This window comes from Eretmochelys imbricata, chromosome 2, assembly GCF_965152235.1.
Source record: "Eretmochelys imbricata isolate rEreImb1 chromosome 2, rEreImb1.hap1, whole genome shotgun sequence".
NCBI classification, from domain to species: domain Eukaryota; kingdom Metazoa; phylum Chordata; order Testudines; family Cheloniidae; genus Eretmochelys; species Eretmochelys imbricata.
In genome coordinates this window covers 170117839-170139281 of record NC_135573.1, presented here as the reverse complement: position 1 = coordinate 170139281, position 21443 = coordinate 170117839, and the positions used below count along the sequence as shown (strand labels likewise).

The 21443-nt window shown below is 41.6% G+C and overlaps 1 protein-coding gene across 1 annotated transcript in view; it reads left to right on the top strand.

Annotated features, from left to right (window-relative positions):
- ADCY1 (adenylate cyclase 1) overlaps positions 1 to 21443 on the top strand; it is a 217517-nt gene that overhangs the window by 160411 nt on the left and 35663 nt on the right. Inside the window, exons 8-10 of the mRNA XM_077809215.1 lie at positions 9415 to 9570; positions 12853 to 13047; positions 17386 to 17483. Coding sequence (XP_077665341.1) covers positions 9415 to 9570; positions 12853 to 13047; positions 17386 to 17483 — 449 coding nt within the window. The remainder of the gene's footprint in view (positions 1 to 9414; positions 9571 to 12852; positions 13048 to 17385; positions 17484 to 21443) is intronic.

Below are 21443 nucleotides of genomic sequence, written 5' to 3'. Positions count from 1 at the left end.
TTAAATATTTGAGCACTCCCCTATCCCACCCAGTGCAAAGCCTCACTTTCATGTTGGTTTCAGTTTTGCTGAAAGAACAATAAAGCAAGCACGGGATAGAGCTGTGTTTCTGTCTCCTCTGCTGGGTCCAAATATAATAGTCAGGAATCTGCTTTCATTCTCTGTCTCTGGTTTTCATCTGAAACAGTTTCCTTAATCACATGTGCATATAAAAAGATACTGAAAGCAGACACTAAAGCCTTGCACTAATTCCCACTGCAGTGTGAAAACCAGTACAAAGGATGGATTACAGGTACCTGAGTGTGGGATTACAGTATGAAAAAGACTGAGAATTCATGTATGAGGGGGTAGAGAATTCAAGTTTTCTCTCCTCGTTTAATCATAGTATCTCCTCGCCCTCAGATCTCCACCCTTCTATTCCTGGCTCCATCTTTCAGTAAAAACAACTAATAGGACATAGCAGGTGTCCCATATCCCTGTACCCCCAAAATATCACTTCAGTTAGCCTACCAATACTTTTTTGGTAGGCCCCCCCCCCGTAAAGCTGCCTCCAGAAATAGAATTTAACACTCAATATCAAAGAGTGATAGCTTTGTCAAAGAACAGGCAGAATATACAATTACCGCGTGGTTTTTACAATTCAGCTTTTATCAGTGAATCATTGTTAGCAGCTTGCATTCTTCAGATTTAGCAAGTGCATTTGGTTTTCTGTATGTGGTCCCTGAATGCTTTTCATTCTATATTGCAAAGGCTTTCAAGTGACTTTTATTAATCAAGTGTAGCTTGTTTGATGTGTATGATTGTTATTGGAATAGGATTTTTGACAGCAGGCTGCTGTTGTTTTTGTCAGACCAACCAAAGAAACTTTACCATGGTGGGGACTAGATTTTCACTCCTCTTAAAATAAAAATAAATAAATAGATAGATAAAAAATCTGAACTTGATGAGCTGAAAAATTGCTAGTCAGCAATGTGTAAACAAACAAAAAAGGAACAGGAGGAGGGGGGGAATAAACTGAGAGAAGGAAAAGGACTAAAATTAGCATTCCAGTCATTTTATTTTCTTTTTTGATGTCCATCTATATACTGACAGAGTCTTAAATTTCCATCTGTATTTGATTGTGATAACCTTCCTTGCAGGAAGGTGCATTCCACTGAATAATAGCGTGTCCCGATAGAAAAGACACTCTCTTCCTGCAGCACAGGTGAAATTTTTAAGGCTTGTGTTCTCTACAAGCAAAGAGGAAGCCACAAAACAAACACGTTAGGCCAAAATGTTCAAACTCAGGTTCCTGAAGTTAAACACCTAAATCCATCGTTAGGTACCTAATTATGTGGTCTGATATTTCTTTTTCCCGAGATGCTGAGCACCCACAGCTCCCATTGTCTGCTTGTCTGTGGGAGAAATGGGTGTCCAGCACTTCTGAAAAATCAGATCACTTTTATTTCAGCACTTAAATGTGAATTTAAATGCCTAACGTTAACCACCTAAATTTGAAAATTCTGACCACTGTTTATGCAGATCTGACATAGTGAAGGGACATAATTACAGTTCAAAGCTTCCACTATAAGGGTATCTGTATTAGTTCAAAAACTGTACACAGAAATGTGGTAACAATGAAGAGCACTATTTTTAGGTCTACCAAACACACAGCTAGCATTGGGAGTAACCTCTCTGTGCAACCCCTGACCAAAGAAGGAGAGAAGGGCGTTGTTCTGTCTGGAGTGGCTCACAACTGTGAGGGCTTACCTCAGTGTAGACTGTCAGAAAACAAGGGCTGATATTCCAGCTGGTAGTATACAGATTTAATAATTTTATTAAGATAATGTTGAAGTAAAAAGAAAATGGTACAGAGTTTAGGCATAGAAATTTCTGGTTATCAGGGAATAAGGTACAGATTATTAAGAAGAAAAGGAGTACTTGTGTGGCACCTTAGAGACTAACAAAGTTATTTGAGCATAAGCTTTCGTGAGCTACAGCTCACTTCATCGGATGCATGCAGTGGAAAATACAGGGGGGAGATTTATATACATAGAGAACATGAAACAATGGATGTTACCATACACACTGTAACCAGAGTGATCACTTAAGGTGAGCTATTACCAGCAGGAGAGCGGGGGGAGGGGGGACCTTTTGTAGTGATAATCAAGGTGGGCCATTTCCAGCAGTTGACAAGAACGTCTGAGGAAGAGTGGGGGGAGGGATAAACATGGGGAAATAGTTTTACTTTATGTAATGACCCGTCCACTCCCAGTTTCTATTCAAGCCTAAATTAATTGTATCCAGTTTGCAAGATTATCAAGGGGTGTGAAATTCGGTTTAGGAGCAGGTGGCATAAGGAATACATAACCTGCAGTCTCCCCGATTTGGGGTAAAAGTTTAATGGGTCAAAGTACAAACATTGAGCTATGGGGGTATGTTGCCCATATAATGGCTATGTTCAGGTGTGGGGTATAATGAGTGGCTACGATGATGAGGATGGATCTACCCTCATTTGGTGGGATTTAATGTTCAGTGAGTTTATGGTTCCAGTTCATATGGTCCAATGGAAAAAGTCTCTCAGTCCCTTTCCCATAGTTGATGCACGATGTCATACCGGCTCACACCTCCTGGTACTGTCGGTGACCGGTGATGTGTTCAATGTCCCTGGACCATCAGATGGCGTCCGAGACCACGAGGCGCCGCATGAGCCGTGTGTAGCGTCGACCAATCCCCAGGCCCGCAGCACATGCTCGTTGCAGGGTCCCAAGCGCCCAGGGCTCCGATGATCAGGGCATCCATCTGCACCTCGTAGCCCTTCGCTCTCAGGGTGTCGGCCAGGGGAGCGTATTTTTCCAGCTTACGAGCTCGGGCTTCGCAGAAGGCCGGGGTCCTGTTCTCAAAGGAGACCATGATGTCGACGACGATGATCTTTTTCTGTGCCTCTTCGGTGACTACCACATCAGGTCGCAACTGGCTGTCAGTACCGGGGATGGCGCAGTTTACGGCAACCTCCCCTAGGCGCGGTGCGATGGCTGTCACTAGGCGGTTCTGGATGGCGTTGTGGCGCAGCTGCCAAGCTCTGGAGCGGGGCTTGCAGCTGCACAGGACATGGGGCAGTGTCTCGTTGGAGTAACCACACTTCCTGCAATGCTTGTCTTGGTTCCCGTGGCGGACGGCTCCGTTGAGCGGGACGCAATTGAGCCGGGCGCAGTGGATGAACCGCCAGTCGGCGAAATGGGTGAAGCCGCCCCTGGTGAGGAAGTGGTTGCTGGCATCCCATTTGCTGGTCAGTTCGAAGGCTTTACCCTGGTCCGATTTACACTTTAGGGTTTCCACGTACAGCGAGTGGTCCTCTCCAGCATGCCCCTGGCGCTCAGGGTGACAATGGTGTTGTCGTTGGACCTGATCTGCGGCACCAGGACTCCCAGCTCCTGGCGCTCCTTGCACCACTCCCAGCAGCAGCCGATGCGCTTCCCCAAGCGACGCATGGCATTGCAAGCATGGGACCACAGTGAAGCAATGTCGCCACTGTCCCGTCCGAATTCTCCATCCAGGGAACCACTCAGAAAGCTGGCAGTGTTTTGGTTGGAGGGGGCTCTGCCGATCCACTTCTTTGTTGCGTCATGGAGGGCGTTTGCTGCGATGTTCCTTACCATGGTGTCAGCACACGTCAGCAGGTGGAAGGCGTGGGTGATCACCGCGATGTCACACAGGTCACCCATGCGGGGGACATTGGCACCGCCAGGCCTGTGGGCGATATAGACCAGCTTGTTCCTGACTCTCTGGGGAAGGAACAGCCACTTCTTCACCAGCTGCCGGACGATCTTGTATGCCTTGTTGAGGGGTACCTTCGCCACGGCGGATCCCCTTACGATGAACGAGATGCGGGGGATCAGGAAGGTGTTCAGGGCGTTTATCTTCTGCCACGGTGCTAGCAGGGAGGCGTCGATCTTGGTGGCATCCTGCAAGATCTCCTGGATGGTGTCTGCCGGACACGGAAACCCGTCGGCGTGCCAAGGTGCCAGTACGCCTGCCCCTCTGCCAGGGTTCTATAATTAGATTTCACCAAGCCAGCACCACACGTGAACTCCGGGATCACTATCCCAGTCTTACCATGGAGTCACAAACAGTCCCCTTAGTACCCAGCCTGTCTTGCCACCCAGACAAACTGGACTTTGTGATAACGGGTCACGTCAACCAAAAATCACAGATCAGGTTTCTCCCATTCCCAAGAGACCAGTCACTTACTCCAGATCAGTTGGTACTCTGGATCTTACACCAAAGACAATGCTGGCAGCCAATTCTGTAGTAAATTAACTAAAAGTTTATTAGCTAAGAATAAAGAATGAGAGATATTGAGAGATTAAAGCACGTAAAATAGATGTACAGGTGAATCACAGTTTTTAACTCCAAATAGTAGCAGTGATGTAATAAACTGCCAGTTTTGCAAAAGTCTTTCAAGATACCCAGATTGTCTCTGGAGATCTCTGTTTGCATCTGGTACACTTCCCTGTAAAAGTCCAAACAGTCAGAGATGAAGGATCTTTCTTTGACTCCATATTTATGGTATCTTCATGCAGAAAGCAAGCTGACAGTGTCTCTACCCACATGGGTTTTTCCTTTGATGACAGTGAGTGAGGAATGCACTTAGTCTTATGACCTCCAGTCATCATCACTATGGCCATTTGCTTTGGAATTAGCACCTTATACAATAAATTTCTTCATTAGCATTTCACAAGAATTCTTTGATGGGTTATTGAGTTACATGGGTATATACAATGTAAATGTTTGTAACTACATTATAACAGAAACAGATAAGTGAAAACAATACAAGTAACATTCCACTAGCTTTCATGAAGTTTAAAACGTTACTCCCTTCGATTTACACTAACACACAAGTGAATTGGCCTATGGTCCTGATCTGACCTGCTCTGCCAGGGTCACCGAGGGAATGATGCTTTTGTTGCAAAATGTGTTGGTGTACCGCTTCAGTATCACTCCTGCTGTCACTGTGAATGGTGCTAAGAACAGAAATGCACAAATGTCAGTCTGATAGCCCCCAATCTGAAATTATTCCATCACTGTGAGTGGGAGTGGGGTTTGGACCTTTGCTTTATGTTCTGTTGCTCCCATTTTATTTTACTCCCCCAAAAATGTGGCACTTGGAGATGAGAGATGTGATGGGCTTAGAGAATGACTGTATCTATTTTATTGGTCTCCCAGCAATCTTTTAACACTTGCAACCATTAGAAATATGTGCTGTATTTGTATTGGATAGGTAGATAAACTGGTTTGAACTATGGAGAATTTTTTCTTATGCAAGTTGTATTCTTTCACCACTAAGTAAAATGGACTTTAGTATATTAGTAAAGGAATTATTACAAATAAGTATAATATGGCATATGAGAGATTTGTCTAAAAAAATGCTAATTACCATAGCTGTGAAAAGACGAACATGAAATAAAACTTGCTCACTTATCTCAGGATAACAAAAGTCCACAGGAAAGCTCAGTAAATTGCAAGTAATAACAGGAGAGATGCTAATACCAAGAAGCTTAGACCTGACTGACTGAAGGCATAAGCAAGAGACAGACACACAATACAGCATGGAAGCGTTCTGTGAATGCACTTTGAATATCAACGGTACCCTCCTTTTCTGTGATTTCTTTTCATGCCCCTAGCTGACCACAGCAAAATGAACTGCAGTCTGATGCTGTTTCTGAGGAGTTTAGATAAGCAGCAGTGGCTCCTTTACCAGAGTATTATAAGAGATGCAAACAGAGGGGTGTTTTCTCAGAATTTTAATCAATGATTGTTGTATTCCACATACTTCAATGCATTCTCGAAGCTGTAAATAGGCTGGCTGCCCTTTGTAGGGGTCTGATAGAACATCCCCATTCTTATCCTGATTTGCTGGCTATATTAGTCCAAAGAACCCTTCCTAAAATGATGTTGCAAATGAACAAGCATCAATTCAGCTGCACTTAAAAAGGAAGTGCCAAAATAAAATAAAATAAAATAAGATAAAGCAGGCCATGAGCAAGTTCAGTGGGATGCCTGTCAAGGATGGCCTAATTTTTTTTTTATTTAAGTGTGGCATAAAGAGGTAATACTACCCTCCTGGCAATGACCATTTGTCTGTGTTATAGCAGAAGCCCAACAATGCCCAATGACTGGTAAATAAACAGGTTGCTCCATCTGCTGCTTTGAAGATATTTTAAAGAAGCTGTTATAAACTCCGGAAGTTACCTTTTTAAAAATTATCTGCACACATTAGGGTTCTTCTGAGGGAGCGCCAAGTTGGAGAAAGGGAGGAGGTACACCTCCTGAGCAAAGTTGTCAGGCAACATTATTCCTCTATAAGTCATAATGCTTCTGGGCAGTGAGAGAAGCATAGTGTTCACAGGAGATTTGATACACTGAAGGAAGTTTAGACTGTACTCTCCAAAGCACACTCCTCCCAGCACTTCCAGGGGGAGAGAGACCATGCCCCTGTTCTTGCCGCTCTCTCATACATGCCCTCTTGGCTCTGCTAGCAAAAATTTCCATTAGCACACCCAGCTATATTACCGTTTCTCTTTTGTGGGTACTCCGAGCTGCAAAGGAGCTTCTTGTTCTTTAACTAGAAGATCAATTCAGAATCAGCCTAATATCGCCCCCAAAATGAAGATGTGTGGCAAAATCACTGACCTGCTCAATGTGACTTCCAGGTGAGAGGTCTGACCTTGTCCGCCAGACAGAGGAAAGGGGACTAGTTGTTTTGGAGTTGAGATCCAGTGGTGATACTAAGATCTATTTCACCTTGTGCCTTCCATATGTTCCCTCCCTATTACTGCAACTCGCAAAATAGAGCAAAACTACTGGCGTTAATTGCCAAAAAAAGCTGCTACGTTTTGGTTGGGTTTAGAGAAAGGCATGCAGCAAAATACTTATATTTCTAGAAGAGCTATGGCTGTGTTAAGAAAACATGATCGGATTAATCAGTAACATCACAACTAGCTACCCAAAGGCTATGTTTTAGCTTGGGGCCTTGCAGAACATTGGGGTGAAGATAGATCCCATTTGCCATATTCTGACCTAAGGGCTATCTATGCCTAATAATATCTTATGTGGTATGAACAACTAAGGAATGTGTTCAAGATATTTAGTGAAGTGAATGTCACTGTACAATGTCCTCTGGGCAGAATATTGCTTTCCAGCAGTGAGTCACTTGCCAGAAATTCCTCAACTGAGAGATTATATCCGAAGCCACTTAAGAGAGATTTTTTTCACTATTTCTAACCTACACATAATCAAATCCTTATATAGCAGAATAACATGCACAGTAAACTAGTGTCCTTTAAATTGAAGAACTATCAGATGTGCTGTATAATGCAGATAGTATTAATCTACTTTAATCATCCTTCAGGTGCACAATATAGTAATTGTGCCCATTCAGGAATTTTTTCCTGTTTAATAACAGGTTGTGTCACACATTAATTAAAATGTTATGCAGATATTTAAACAGACTAATTGATTTCTGTGTTTGGTTGTAGCAGTGCAACATGTAGTCTGCTGAATGGTACCCATACAACTCCGTAGGAAAAGCTCTGTATTGCACCATAAAATGCAATGCATTTCTCAATACCTAAATACATATATTTTAAACTGGATATAAAGCCAAATTCCACACTGACTTACTCTGTGTGTAATATAGAGTGTATAACTGAGGAAAATTTGTCCCAGTTGCTCTAAATTCAGATAACCAAGTATGTACACATTCACCCTAGTATCTGAGCAAACAATTCTGATTTACTTCCTCCTTTCTACCCTGCTCATTAAGACTTGATGTAATAAAGCAGATGACACCATTGCATCATGTTGATTAGATATCAAACCCTAAATGCCAACCATTAAATTGAGCACTCCCCAAAAAAGTGATATAAACCAATAATGGAAGCCTGGACTAAACATTTTCTCTTATGGATAGAACTTTTTGCAACCAAGATGACATTTCCGTTTAGTATACTGTATCTGGCTGACACATTGCCATAGTACATTGGATCTGTGCTATCAAGATAGAGAAGTTCAGCCCTCCATGTGTGCTGGGACCCTCGCTCGTCTGCAGCACACTCCTCTGAATCACTTTCTTGGATTCCCTTTAATTTGTCCAAAAAATTTTCTCTAACGTTTCCCATGGTTGGTGTAGGTAGAGGGGAGCTATAGAAGAAATGATTTTGGTGAAGTAAGGGATTGTTTGCCTGGATCCTGATAGGCATGGGCAACTTCCAGTTGTGAGCATGCGGTAGATCCCTTATGCTGCAGTAAACAACCATCACACTTCTCGACTCTTAATGGCAATTATAAACCAAATCCTTTTTACTCATTTCAGTGGCCATATTCCTTGGCTCCCAAGGACAAAGATCTGAGCTTTGTTTGGGGTTGAGGATCTGTTTCAGTTGTCTGAGCAGTATGCACTGAACTCTGGGTCTCTTCACTTTTGCTCCTAAAATAGGTGCATAGTAATTTGATGAGAGTGATAGTACTTCTTTGTGTAACAGTGCTGGCAGGTAGTGTGGCCTTTCAAAATTCACGCAGATCCTCCTTCACAGATGACATATGCCAGAAGCGTAAATAATCCAAGCAGAGGTGGTTGCATGGCTCCTGAAAATAGATGAAGGGGTTCTGGTCCTGGTTCTAATCTAAGAACAGCACATAAGCATATCTTACATTCCATCAAAGTCAGTGGGTGTTAAACACATGCTTAAAAGTTAAGCAAGTGTTTTTCTGAATCAGGGCCTCTGTGCTGAAAGAAGTGGACCCATAAACATCCACCCCAGAATTCCTCTCCATGGCTCAATGTCCCCAGTTTTGAAGAAGCAAGATGTGGGGTATGATAGTTGGGTCCCCCAGCTCCCCGTTTGATCATGGTTCCATGGATGCATGCCTGTATCCTGGAGCCAGAACTCTAGTTGATAAAATGAGAGAGTGAAGGTAAGAAGAACATGACAGAAATGTTATAAAAAGAAAAGGAATAAACAGAAAAGTTCACTCATTGTTTATACTTCTTACGTGCTGCTTTTATTTTCAGGAAAAAATGGTTAAGTCAAATGAGTATAAAGTAAAAGAAGAAATACAACTAATGCCTCTCTTCTACATCAGTCGCTAATGGGTTTTGTACTCGTAGTTTCTATAGAAACTCAATTTTGAAATATTAGTTATGTTGTGCTTAAAGATAATATGTTAAACATATTCTATATATTAGATATAAAGAGAAGTATTCTACCCCAAGAAAATAGGTACTAAATGTAAAAAATGTGTAATAAAATACATTGTTTGATCACAATATTCATTTACAATGTTTTCATGCTTATTCTGATCATTGGACGGTATATGTACATGTAGGTATGTAAATCTGTGTGTATCTTTTTCATATTTTTAATTGCCTGACAGATATTTCCAGGACTGATTCTCTCAGACATAAAGCCTGCCAAAAGAATGAAGTTCAAAACAGTCTGCTACCTGCTGGTCCAGCTCATGCATTGTCGTAAGATGTTCAAAGCTGAGATACCTTTCTCCAATGTCATGACATGTGAGGATGATGATAAGGTAATTAATAAGGATTCTCTGAGGTCCTTGAATGTGTGCTTTTAAAATGTACGTTGCTCCATGTTGTCTCACAAACTAAACCAAAACAGGTTGTTACTACATAAGTGCTGTCAATATAATAAACCCTTGTCTAAAAAAAAATTCCCCATTGTTGCTAATATGGTTTTTGCTCAGTAGGTAAAATAGCAGTTTTAATCGTGAGGCACCCACAAGTGCCTTATTTGTGCATTTCAAGCACCATGTAAATTAGAGCATAGTAAATTGACTTGGCTCTTGAAAAGGCAAATGGCACCAGGCATCCTGTCTGTGCTAGGGATCCCAGGGTTCCCACTAGTGCTGGAGCTGAACTGGTGCTAGCAATGATGAAAAACTTTTGCAGAATTTCCCCAGTATAGACAAAGCTTAAGTGTAGCAGATCTCAGGTGCAGAGTCACCCATACCTGTGTGCACACACACATCTCACAAGTGGATACCGTCTGGGACTTGTCCTTCAGAAAAGAGTCCCTGAGGCGATTGCAGAAATTTCAAAACCTGTTTTGCAAATCCCTGGAGTCCTCCACAGTTTTCAGCTGACAGCACTGCACATGCAGTAGCATACAGAAAGTAAGTATATTTGTATGCCTATACATTTCTATATGAAAATGTGAATGGTAACCATGAATCATAAAGCTGATTTGGTGTTGAAACCAAAAGATTGGAAGAGTTATCAGATCATTTATTTTGCCAGTAGGTGGCAATGTTACATAGTTTGCTGCTTGAATGTCAACTGCAGTAGAGCAGGAAGTTCATTCCTTGGGATTTGAACTATGTCTTGGATTATCTCTGATATAAATGAGATGCATTTTGAGAAACTTCAAATCTTCTTTTCTGGCAGTATTAGAACTTTCCTGTTTGTGAAACTTTTTTGTTTCTCCCAGTACTGACAGAAACACAAAAGTAAAAAAAGCAGCCCTTTTTGGTTTAAATCTCAAATCTCTTATTGTAGACTTTATTTACCGTTTATAGAAATAGCATGTAACTCACAGATGACATCATAGCTCTGAATTACATCTTTTAAATGCTCTTTGAGCATTTTGAAAAATCTATGTTTATTCTATAAAAGTTATGTGACAATTTAGCCGTTTGAGTGTGTATGCATGCATCAGAGCATGCATACAAAACCTTAGTATGTTAGGGAACTGGCTTAAATTCCCCGAAGTCAGAACATTCAAAGTCACTGCTATAATGTTATCTTTAACTTACCTAATTGTGTGTCAAGTGTTTGCAACTCAGATGGGACTCTTATCTCAGAGAACATGATGTAAGAGTTTAATCTGTACAAACCAGCCTGCTCTCCTGGCTTCCTTCAGAGATCATTATTCCTTAAATCATGAAAGCCATAATATAGCTCAAAACGCTTTGAAGCTGGCCCAGTATTATCTGCATCTGTGCCACAATAAAGTTAAAAAAACTCTCTGACAGAATATTTTACCTTGCTAAAACCTGAGACATCATGAAAGTCTGTCACATGAAAAAAGAGGTAAAATGCATATTAGAAAATAAATGAAAAAGTAGTTATATGTGGACAAGTAGCTGATTTTATGGGCTAATAGCTCACTCCATTTTAATTCTCTTCAACATAAAACCCAAACAAACCCTCGGTCACTTAATTGAAAAAACGCCCTGCCAAATTTAGTTTAGAAAGCAAAACTATGAGGCACCAAAATATAAGCATCTGAAATGAGTAGTAATCTATTTGTGTGTGTTAACTGGAATTTCAAGTACATGTTAACACAGTAGCCCTTCAGATTACATGCTTATTCAATATATTAAACTCAAAAGGCAAAACTCAAGCAGGTATTGTATCTGTGTCATTAGCATTTAGCACCAGCACTATTGTGTAAATATGAGAACAAGAAAACAGTGAGAGAACTGAGAAGACATTTTATCTATGCTACGGAATCTCTTCCAGTACTTATCAGGGACCACTCCTGAACCAAGCCACTGGTTGTAGTATTTCCTGACTGATCACTAGCTTCACATATCTACTTTACAGGGAAGTCTGCTTATGTGTGTTTGTTAACTAGCTGCTGACCTGTGTTTGTTTGTGTGTTGTGTTTTGTTTTGATTTTAAGAAGAGCTGCCACTCCTGTTTCACGCACAGTGAGAAAGGAAACGTCTATTCATTCTGCATACATTTAGCTGGTCTCCTTTGTCCCCTGAGCTGTGACTTTGAAAGGGAATTGTAAAATCTCAAAGATATTTTCTAGGTGTATAGCCTTTTAAAAAGTAGCATTGACAGCACTGCACTGAGACCTTGTGTCTGTTTGTAACAAGGGACAGCAAAGATTCTTCTTATTATATCCTAGGTGGTAGACATCTGTTTTGTTTTTTTTTCCAAGCTGATCAGTCATAACCTAATGCATTAAATGGTCTTCCCTGACACCTGCAAATGTTTCACAAAAGAAGTATGTTTCTGACTATGTAGAAACAGGTTGAGCTCTTCTGTATAGGTCATGACAGGGGCACAGCCAGGCCGAATCTGAGCAGCGCTGTCACCCCATGCATCAGGTCACAACGCCTGGAGCTGGAAGCCAGGCCCAGGCTTGCAGAACAGCAGCCAGAGGAGTGAGTAATGCAAGAGAAATGGTAACAGAGGAAATACAATTATAAGGGAATTAACCCTTCATTAGCCCTATATTTGTGGCTAAATTTGTGGTGTAAAATTATGTAAAGTCTTATGCTGTGGATGTGGAGAAGGTGAAGAAAAGTTGCTTTGCAAATACTATCCCATCCACGTCGTCCTCAACAGCAAAACTGTTCAGAGGCATGGACAGTCTAGGGTTAATTTGAGTCGTTGCCGCTAAGTCACAAAAATGAGTTTTTCTCATCTGTGATCAATTTTCTTGTTACTCTGCTGATCAAGTCACTCTGATCTGGGCTGAGATGGCTTTCACCACAGTGGCAGAGTAGAATGCTGTCGAGGACAATATGTAGAGGGATTTTTAAGGATGAGGAGTGAAATCATGGCCCCACTGAAGTCAATGGGAGTTTTGCCGTTGACTTTAGTGGGGCCAGGATTTTACCTGAGAAATTGTAACTAATTTGTAATTAGACTGTAACTTGACTGGGGCAAGGACTATGTCTTTCCTTGTATTTGTCTACAAATTTATATTTGCTTAGCTGAACAGATTCCTAATGCTGACTGGGGACTTGGCAATACAAATGATGAGACATTTTCAGTCATGAATAATGTCATTGCAGTGAATAGCAGTCATTCTCCTGTTTTCTTTTCTGCTGCAGAGAAGAGCATTAAGGACAGCCTCTGAAAAACTCAGGAATCGTTCCTCTTTTTCTACGAATGTGGTATACACCACTCCAGGAACTCGAGTAAACAGATACATCAGCCGTTTGATAGAGGCCCGGCAAACTGAATCCGAGATGGCTGACTTGAATTTCATTACCCTCAAGTATAAACAAATTGAACGTGAGCATAAAGTAAGTGAGAATTTGAATAAGTTCACTAACCAAAGATAATTGGACAGATGGAGTTGCGCCTTCTTAGACAAGTTTCAGAGTAACAGCCGTGTTAGTCTGTATTTGCAAAAAGAAAAGGAGGACTTGTGGCACCTTAGAGACTAACCAATTTATTTGAGCATAAGCTTTCGTGAGCTACAGCTCACTTCATCGGATGCATACTGTGGAAAGTACAGAAGACGTTTTTATACACACAAACCATGAAAAAATGGGTGATTATCACTACAAAAGGTTTTCTCTCCCCCCACCCCACTCTCCTGCTGATAATAGCTTATGTAAAGTGATCACTCTCCTTACAATGTGTATGATAATCAAGGTGGGCCATTTCCAGCACAAATCCAGGTTTTCTCCCACCTTGATTATCATACACATTGTAAGGAAAGTCATCACTTTAGATAAGCTATTACCAACAGGAGAGTGGGTTTGTGTGGGTGTTGGGGGTGGGGGAGGAGGAGAAAACCTGGATTTGTGCTGGAAATGGCCCACCTTGATTATCATACACATTGTAAGGGAGTGATCACTTTACATAAGCTATTACCAGCAGGAGAGTGGGGTGGGGGGAGAGAAAACCTTTTGTAGTGATAATCACCCATTTTTTCATGGTTTGTGTGTATAAAAACGTCTTCTGTACTTTCCACAGTATGCATCCGATGAAGTGAGCTGTAGCTCACGAAAGCTTATGCTCAAATAAATTGGTTAGTCGCTAAGGTGCCACAAGTACTCCTTTTCTTTTTTCTTAGACAAGGTCCAGATTTTGCTCATTATCTTTAAACAATATTATGAAGCTTTAACTCCCCGCTCCTGCAGAAATTCACAGGATGGGGCTAAAGAGGAGAAAATCCCAGTGATGATTCCTTTGTGGATTTCCTCCCCTGTCATTCCATTGGGAGGATGGGGATTGTATTTCCTGCCCTGCATAATAGGCTGCAGGGTCCATACGTAGGGTCATATGCGGGGGGCTCAGGTACCCATGAAGAGGCACTTGCCCCCACAGGTTCTGTGGTTCCCTCTAGTAGCCTACCTTGTGTAAGAAGGCCACATTATCTTTTCTGGAGAATTTCTGTAAAGCTGGAGCCAGGGGTTGATGTTCATCTTTCCTGGACCCAGCCCTGGCCTACCCACTACTCCCCCAAACTGCCCAGTCCCTGCCATGTCCCCAACCGTGGATCCATTCTTTGGAGTCTGGAGTTAGGGGAGACAGCTAACCACTACACATCTGTACAGGAGAGGGGAGAGTCACATGCAGAAGCTTCCCTCTGCTCACGGAGCTGGTAGAGGATCCCATGTTAGGATCACAGACTTGTGTTCTCTAGGCCAAACTGCAAACTGACGTCATGAATGTGGATATAAACCTGGAGTAACTCCACTGCTTTTGTTGTAGTTACACTGAGATGAGATCAGAATAGTCTTAACTCACATGGTTATTTTTTTCTTTTAAGTGAAGGAAGGCAGAAGTGGTCTGATTTTAGGTTAGTGTAGCAATAGCCCTTATTTTTTTTTTCTCAGCTGTAAGCCATACAGTCAAGGGTACGTTGTCACCTCTGATCAGTGTCCCACACACAAACTGAATTTTTACCCATTAACATTCATTTCAAGATGCCACAGATTAATCATTTAATTTTCATTGTTTGAAAAGCAAACAAGCCCTTCCTGTATAACTCTAAAAAAGAGTGAGGTTTACCAAAGAAAATGGAACAGCTCTTTTTTGGGGTAAAGGTATATGGAATCTTGTGAAAATATATGTTTAGGACTTTTTAAAAAGTCCATTTTGTTTAGCTGGTGATTTTGTGTGCTTTACTGCAGAAAGCATCTGTAAAGCTGCCCTAAAGTAGGAGCCAAGGATTCCACTGGAGAGAAGGGAATCCTCAGGTCATGTGAAGCCATTTTAGCCAGCCCTGTGCCTCCCACCCCCTCAGTTCCATGTAGAAGGAGTAGACACTGCAGACAGGAGATGGGGGTGGGGGAGGTTGAACAAAAAAAATCCACAGAAAGAGCTTCAAAGTTCCATTCATTTGGGGAGAAGAGAAAAAAAGCAATAGTTTGTAAATTCCATAACCTGGAACGTTTTTGGGCTAAACCCCATGAGATGAGCCCTGCCCCTAAGAATTTCACAGAAGACAACCCCTGAGCTGTTTGTAGCAGGGCTGTCACCTATGCACTTTCCAAAGTGCACTTACATCTCACAACCTCGCAGGGTTTGAGCATGTGGGACCCTAGGCTCAGCCTCTGCACACTTTACAATGGTGTACATGCAGTCTTATGTAGCTGCACACTTTCTAAGCTTAGCACCAAATTCCAATCTCCGTTACACTGGTGTAAATCCTGAATAACTCTGTTGAGTGAAACGAGTTCAGGTCCATGATGGTGAAACTAAGATCGGAATCTGGCACTTAATGAGAAAACTTTCAAATTCTTCTTTACCTGTGCAGCATACTGTTTTTTCAGACTCATGACTTAGTTACACCAAAACCAATGATTCACCCACATCTATCAACAAGAGGTATTTTCATGCCACAAATCAGTCTTCTTCCCTCAGCTGTTTCAGCCAAAGAGCTGTTTGAAAGCAGCAAAGATTTTTCTTAATAATGGAAAAAGTATTTTTTTCCTCCCCATTCTGCCACAAAGCAGCTGAACTCTTTTTGCTCGATCTTTCAAAAATCAATTCACCTCTGGGCTGAGATCAAACTTGAATAATTGCAGACTGAAAGGTGAATGTTTGGGAAAGATATAGGGTACAGAAACAGAGGGTGAGAAAGGAAAGTGTCATGCAGCTTTAACTATATCAGATACCAAATAATAGAACATAAGAACGGCCCTACTGGGTCAGACCAAAGGTCCATCTAGCCCAGTATCCTGTCTTCTGACAATGGCCAGTGCCAGGTGCCCCAGAGGGAATGAACAGAACAGGCAATCATCAAGTGATCCGTCCCCTATTGCTCATTCCCCAGCTTCTGGCAAACAGAGGCTAGGGACACCATTCCTGCCCATCTTGGCTAATAGCCATTGATGTACCTATCCTTCATGAATTTATCTACTTCTTTTTTGAACCCTGTTACGGTCTTGGCCTTCACAACATCCTCTGGCAAGGAGTTCCGCAGGTTGACCATGCTTTGTGTGAAGAAATATTTCCATTTATTTGTTTTAAACCAGCTGCCTATTAATTTAATTTGGTGACCCCTAGTTCTTGTGTTATGAGAAGTAGTAAACAACACTTCCTTATCTACTTTCTCTACACCAGTCATGATTTTATTATTCCCAGCATTCTGTTCCCTTTTTTGACTGCCGCTGCACATTGAGTGGATGTTTTCAGAGAACTATCCACAATGACTCCAAGATCTCTTTCTTGAGTGGTAACAACTAATTTAGACCCCATCATTTTATATGTATAGTTGGGATTATGCTTTCCAATGTACATTACTCTTCATTTATCAACATTAAATTTCATCTGCAATTTTGTTGCCCAGTCACCCAGTTTGAGAGATCCTTTTTTAGCTCTTCACAGTCTGCCTGGGTCTTAACTATCTTTAGTAATTTTGTGTTATCTGCAAATTTAGCCACCTCACTTTTTACCCCTTTTTCCAGATCATTTATGAATTGGACTGGTCCCAGAACAGACCTTTGGGGACACCACTATTTACCTCTCTCCATTCTGAAAACTGACCATTTATACCTAACCTATCTTTTAACCAGTTACCAATCCATGAAAGGACTTTCCCTCTTATCCTATGGCAGCTTACTTTGCATAAAAGCCTTTGGTGGGGGACCTTGTCAAAGGCTTTCTGAAAATCTAAGTACACTATTTCCAGTGGATCCCCTTGGTCCACATGCTTGTTGACACCCTCAAAGAATTCTCGTAGATTGGTGAGGCATGATTTCCCTTTACTAAAACCGTGTTGACTCTTCCTCAACAAATTATGTTCATCTAGGTGTCTGACAATATTGTTCTTTACTATAGTTTCAACCAGTTTGCCTGGTACTGAAGTCAAGCTTACAGGCCTGTAATTGCTGGGATCATCTCTGGAACCCTTTTTAAAAACTGTCATCACATTAGCTATCCTCCAGTCATCTGGTACAGAAGCTGATTTAAATGATAGATTACAGTCTACAGTTAGTTCTGCAATTTCACATTTAAAGATCTTTTCTGGGTGTGAATTAAAAGATGTTCATTCCTACGTTTGTAAATATGTGGAGATATAGGCACGCACTCTCTTTTAAACCATGGCTGTTCCTAGTTTAGAGTCAGAAGGTATGGTATAGATGCCTAACTAACTGTCTTTGTGCATCTCCTCTCATTCACAGTACCACCAGCTTCAGGATGAATACTTCACCAGTGCTGTAGTTCTTTCACTAATTCTAGCTGCCTTATTTGGCCTTGTCTACCTTCTAATAATCCCACAGTAAGTATCTCTTGCTATTTAAATTCAAAGCACATTATTTTCAAGGATCTTGTACACAGATTCCAACATTAGCTGCTCTGGAGCAAGAACTGAAGCACATATTATTAGCATCAGTTTACTAGATCCTGTAACTAAGCAGGGAAAATGAGACCCCAAACAACAGAAGGCATTTGAAAGGATATTTTGAAAGTATACAGACAAGGTTGGTAAACTTTGAATCCAATGGTAAAACAATGTATCTGAATTCCAGCCTTGTCCCTTCCGCCTGTCTACAAAATTACTGTATAATTATTTGTAGCTGGCTTGTTTCAAAACAAATGCTTCAGTGCTCATCTTTGGGGTTTTTTTCACATTGCCAGCATCCTATCTCTGATGCTCAACCCCTTTAATAACAAACAAGTAAAATATGCATGCGGAAGAAGAATACAGTAGAAACTTGCTAAATGGGACATTGCTTAGCCCTACAGCTAATAACTCTCACACATAAAATGTTGATCTCTTCCCAATTCTCAGCAAAGGTTTACTAGCGGAGCAGCACTGGAGTAAGGTATCATATTACTAATACTTTTAACTTTTAGAATATTTACTAGTTTTCTATGAAGTCTTATCATAAGTATTTAAAACTAAGCTACACTTGAGATAACAGAGCCAGGAATATTTTGTGATGCAGTATCGTTTTCTTTTGTTTGTACGTTTGCTTATTGGCTAATTCGTATAATTCAGTAATTAGTACTGAGTCACGTGAATTGGTTCTAACTGGTAAAAAAGCAGACATCAGTGTCAAGTTTCCAAGGGTTTATTATAGTCAGCAAGTGGGGGGAATTATTTTTTAGAGTTTTGTTTTGTTTTTTTTAATTTGCTGACAATATCCGTTTTAGGGTGGGATCTTCAGAAGCACTCAATATTAGGCTAACTCTGTTCCCATCCAAGTCATTAGGACTTTGATGTGAATAGAGGTAGGCCATGGCTAAAAATCCCACTGTCACGGAGCGGCTGGCCCCTGCAATTGAAATAGGTCCAGCTCGCCTGTGCAAGAGCAGGTGTTCCCAGTTGGGCCAATTAAGGGGGCAGGGCTACATCTGAGGTTCTAAATGGTTAGAAGAAGAGTTCGAGTGCAGGGCTGGTTGTGAGAACAGAACTAACAGAGAGAGAGAGAGAGAGAGAGAGAGAGAGAGAGAGAGAGCGAGCTGCAGGAAGCAGGCGTGGCAGGACTGCCAGAGTCCCCTGGGATACCAAGCAATGAGAGCCTGACATGTGAAGGGTGAGGTAAGAAACGGTGCTTTTGGCTGGTTGTTAAGTTTTGGACAATAAAATCTTGCCTGAAAGAGACTGTGGGTGTGAGAGTGAGCCATTAAACTGGGGAGAAATCCAGCCTTATGACACCCACCCTTAACTCTTCATTCAGTGATTCCCTACTAAATTTTCCTGGTAGTTTAAACTAAATTGTAGTTTAAGAAGGTTCTGTAATATGAAAGTTTGAGCCATGTGTTTGTTGTTGAAATAATAATACTTTAAAGGATTATGGCATTTTTCATCTGTGGATTTCAAAGCCAATTACAAAACTCAGGGAATTAACCCCCAAAGGGCCTCCTGAAGTAGGCAAAACATAGTTAGGAATTGCTTCACTTACCTTCAAGGTAAAGCCCAGCAGCAGCATATAGAAGTTCAGGACAGGAAGTGGCAAAGTATAGCAGCTGCAGTTGAAACTTGAGTATGAACTTAAGGGGACAAAAAAATATGATGAGAGGAAATTGAGTCTTGTAAAAAGGGGCATAGTTATTTAGTGACCATCTGGTCAGGCCATCAGGTTAACATCTAATCTGACAGACCACCAGCTGAGCAGCACTACTGAACACCATGCTGTTGCACCGGTTAATTACTGATTTAGACAGGAAAGTTACACTTCCCAGATAACTAGTACCACTCTCTGCAGGATCCACTGGACAGGTTCTTGAACAGTGTTTCTTCAGAGTACTGACTTGGGCAGTTCCTTTGAAGGTTGTGACAAAATCACAGCCCACACATTCCAAAACTTGGAAAAAGTGAATTCTTGCTAGGAAAGTCCTGATCTCCCTTGCCCACAACACTTTTGACTTGGAAATACTATTTAAATTGCCGAAAGCCGCATATGATGATGAAAGAGATTCTGGTCAATAGAGACAAGACAGGCAGGAAGGATGTAAGTCATGTTATTGCAACAGGAGCGAAAATATAGCAAAACAACAAAAAGCTTGACGACTCTAACGGGAGAAATATTCCCAGAGGGAACATGCAATCACAACAACCAAACCCTTCACATTATTTCTCAGTGTTAAAAGCCAGACTCTGGTCAGTCATTGCATGAGCACATAAAGAGGAAGGAGCCTTTGCTCACTGTGCTGTCTATAAAGGTTTGTGATATTCCTCAAGGTACAATCTGGACTGCTGGGCAGATGAGCCCCCTCAGTTCTCTGCTCTCGCACAGCCTCCAGCATATAAATTTACCCCCAGTTTTACTTCAAGAATGCTTCAATCAGCCAGCCTGCCACCCTTGAAATATACAGCAGAGTGACACCAGCAAATTCCCAATCCCTGACTTTCCCCCAGAAATGTGTGTCTTGTACTGCCCAGCACAGTACAAGCTCATATAAAGTCTGTCATTTCATTAATAGAAATTAATATGCACAAATCTTGTTATCTCAAATGGAGTTTCCCCAACACTTCAATCCAAACACACACTGGCTTAGTTAAAAATAATAAACAAGTTTATTAACCACAAATGATAGATTTTATGTGATTACAAGTAATGAGGCATAAAGGTCAGAATTTGGTTACAAGAAAATATCGATAAAACACAACACAAAGGTAAGAGTGAATTCAAAGCAACAGATCTCTGTCACCACATGGTCTAGCAGTTTTACTGGCTGGATCTTTCAGCCAGGATCACTCCCCAGTCTAGTGATGCTTCTTTTTTCTTTCAAGCATTGCCGATGCCTTGAGTAGAGATGAAGGGACAGAGGTAATCTGAGGAGTTTGTTCTCCTTTCTTGTAGCATTTCTCTTCTTTGAGAATCATCTTCAGCTGGGCTTCAGCCAACAGCAAGTGTGTGGGACAGGAACTTCCAGCTGTTTCTTTGCAAACACGTACATTTATCACTCACACCCTTTTTCCTGCCAAAGAATGGCCGCTTAACCTGGTGTTAGTCCATTTGATTTTGGTTAACACCCAGCGGAGGTGTTAGTTTGCCTTTTGTCCCTAAGGAATTGTTTTGTGCCTGCTTTTCTAAACTTTGAACATGTCTTATACAGTAGAATTGAATAACTATACATACTGTGTTGCCATATGCATTTTACCAAGACAGTAATGTTCAGCAGATTATGAGTTTTCAAATGACATCTCACAAGGCATACTTCATACCAAATTTATCATAGTCTTATGGAAAATGTAAACATAAGGATACAGACCATCACAAGGCTCTGTCACTTTCACAGTCCTTGTGATCAACTGATCTAAAGGACTGCAAAGACCAAGTGGTGGGGGAAGGTTAGGCCATGATCCTGTCTTCCTATGCTAGCCAACTATGGAGGAGACTGTATGCTTCACCCCCTTCTGGGGTGATGCAGCAGATGCGCCCCTCCCAGCTAAGGTGGTATGAGGCTGTACCATACACAAGTCAGCGCCTTAAAAGCATGATAGCACCTGCATTCTACTAGTATTATTAATATTTATATTGTGGTAGCACCTACAGGCCAGCCAGGTCATGGATGTCACAATTCAGGGCAACTGTACCTGTGTTCTCCTTCTGTGGTCCAGCAAGGGCACCCACTCTTAGGCTCCTGGCTCATCAGCCATCATCTGTTTTGGATGAAGATGTGTGTCTCTCTGTTCCTCCTGACTGGAGTGTTTCCAGGTTGCACAGTTCCCTGCCTACACTGTGAATTCCCGAGCAGGTCAGAATGCTTCAGCAGGCCTGTTTTGCCT